Source organism: Octodon degus, unplaced genomic scaffold (genome assembly GCF_000260255.1).
Source record: "Octodon degus isolate 3935 unplaced genomic scaffold, OctDeg1.0 scaffold00080, whole genome shotgun sequence".
Taxonomy (NCBI): Eukaryota; Metazoa; Chordata; class Mammalia; order Rodentia; family Octodontidae; genus Octodon; species Octodon degus.
In genome coordinates this window covers 6780215-6780881 of record NW_004524656.1, presented here as the reverse complement: position 1 = coordinate 6780881, position 667 = coordinate 6780215, and the positions used below count along the sequence as shown (strand labels likewise).

General features: G+C 57.3%; 1 protein-coding gene across 1 annotated transcript in view; it reads left to right on the top strand.

Moving 5' to 3' along the window:
* The first annotated feature begins 468 nt into the window (after nucleotides 1-468).
* Arcn1 (archain 1) overlaps nucleotides 469-667 on the top strand; it is a 33565-nt gene continuing 33366 nt past the window's right edge. Inside the window, exon 1 of the mRNA XM_004636445.3 lies at nucleotides 469-616. Coding sequence (XP_004636502.1) covers nucleotides 614-616 — 3 coding nt within the window. The 5' untranslated portion in view covers nucleotides 469-613. The remainder of the gene's footprint in view (nucleotides 617-667) is intronic.

Genomic DNA, 667 nt, shown 5'->3' with positions numbered 1-667 from the left:
AAAAAAAAAAAAAAAAAATCCATTGTCCATATTTATTTATTTACTTAATGTATTTAAGTACAGGGTCTACAGGGTCTCACTACACAGATCTGACTCGTAGTGATCCTCCTGTTTTCAGCCTCTCAAGAGCTGGGATTACAGCCATTGTCCATTTTCAGATTAAATTGTATTTTTATTGATGGATTGTAAGAGTTCTTTATATATTCTACATACTAATCCCTAAATAAGCACTCACTCTTTTGTATTGTTAATTACATCACCACTGGTTGTTAGAGTGGCTTTGTAAACTGTGAGAGAGGACCACGTAGAATCCTCAGGGCACGACGATCGGCGAAAGGACGGAGGCGGGAGGCGCCCGGTCCGGCCCGAGCGCCCGCGAATCCCGCCCGAGCGCCGCGGCGCCCGACCGGGTTTTCCCACCCGCCAGCCCCGCCCCCGCCCTTTGACCCGCGCTGCTTCCGGTTGGAGACGTGGCTCGGGGCCGCCATCTTGGGAAGAGGCGACGCGACAGCGGCTCCTGTCACGGGGGCAGCGGGTCCAGAGCGGCCGGTGCTCCCCTCCCGGACCCCGGCCCTACCCCAGCGCAGCGGGAGCGCCCACCACCGCCCTCGCCATGGTAAGGCCCGCGCCAGGCCGCGAGCTCCGGCGGGCCGCGCTGGCCCGCTCC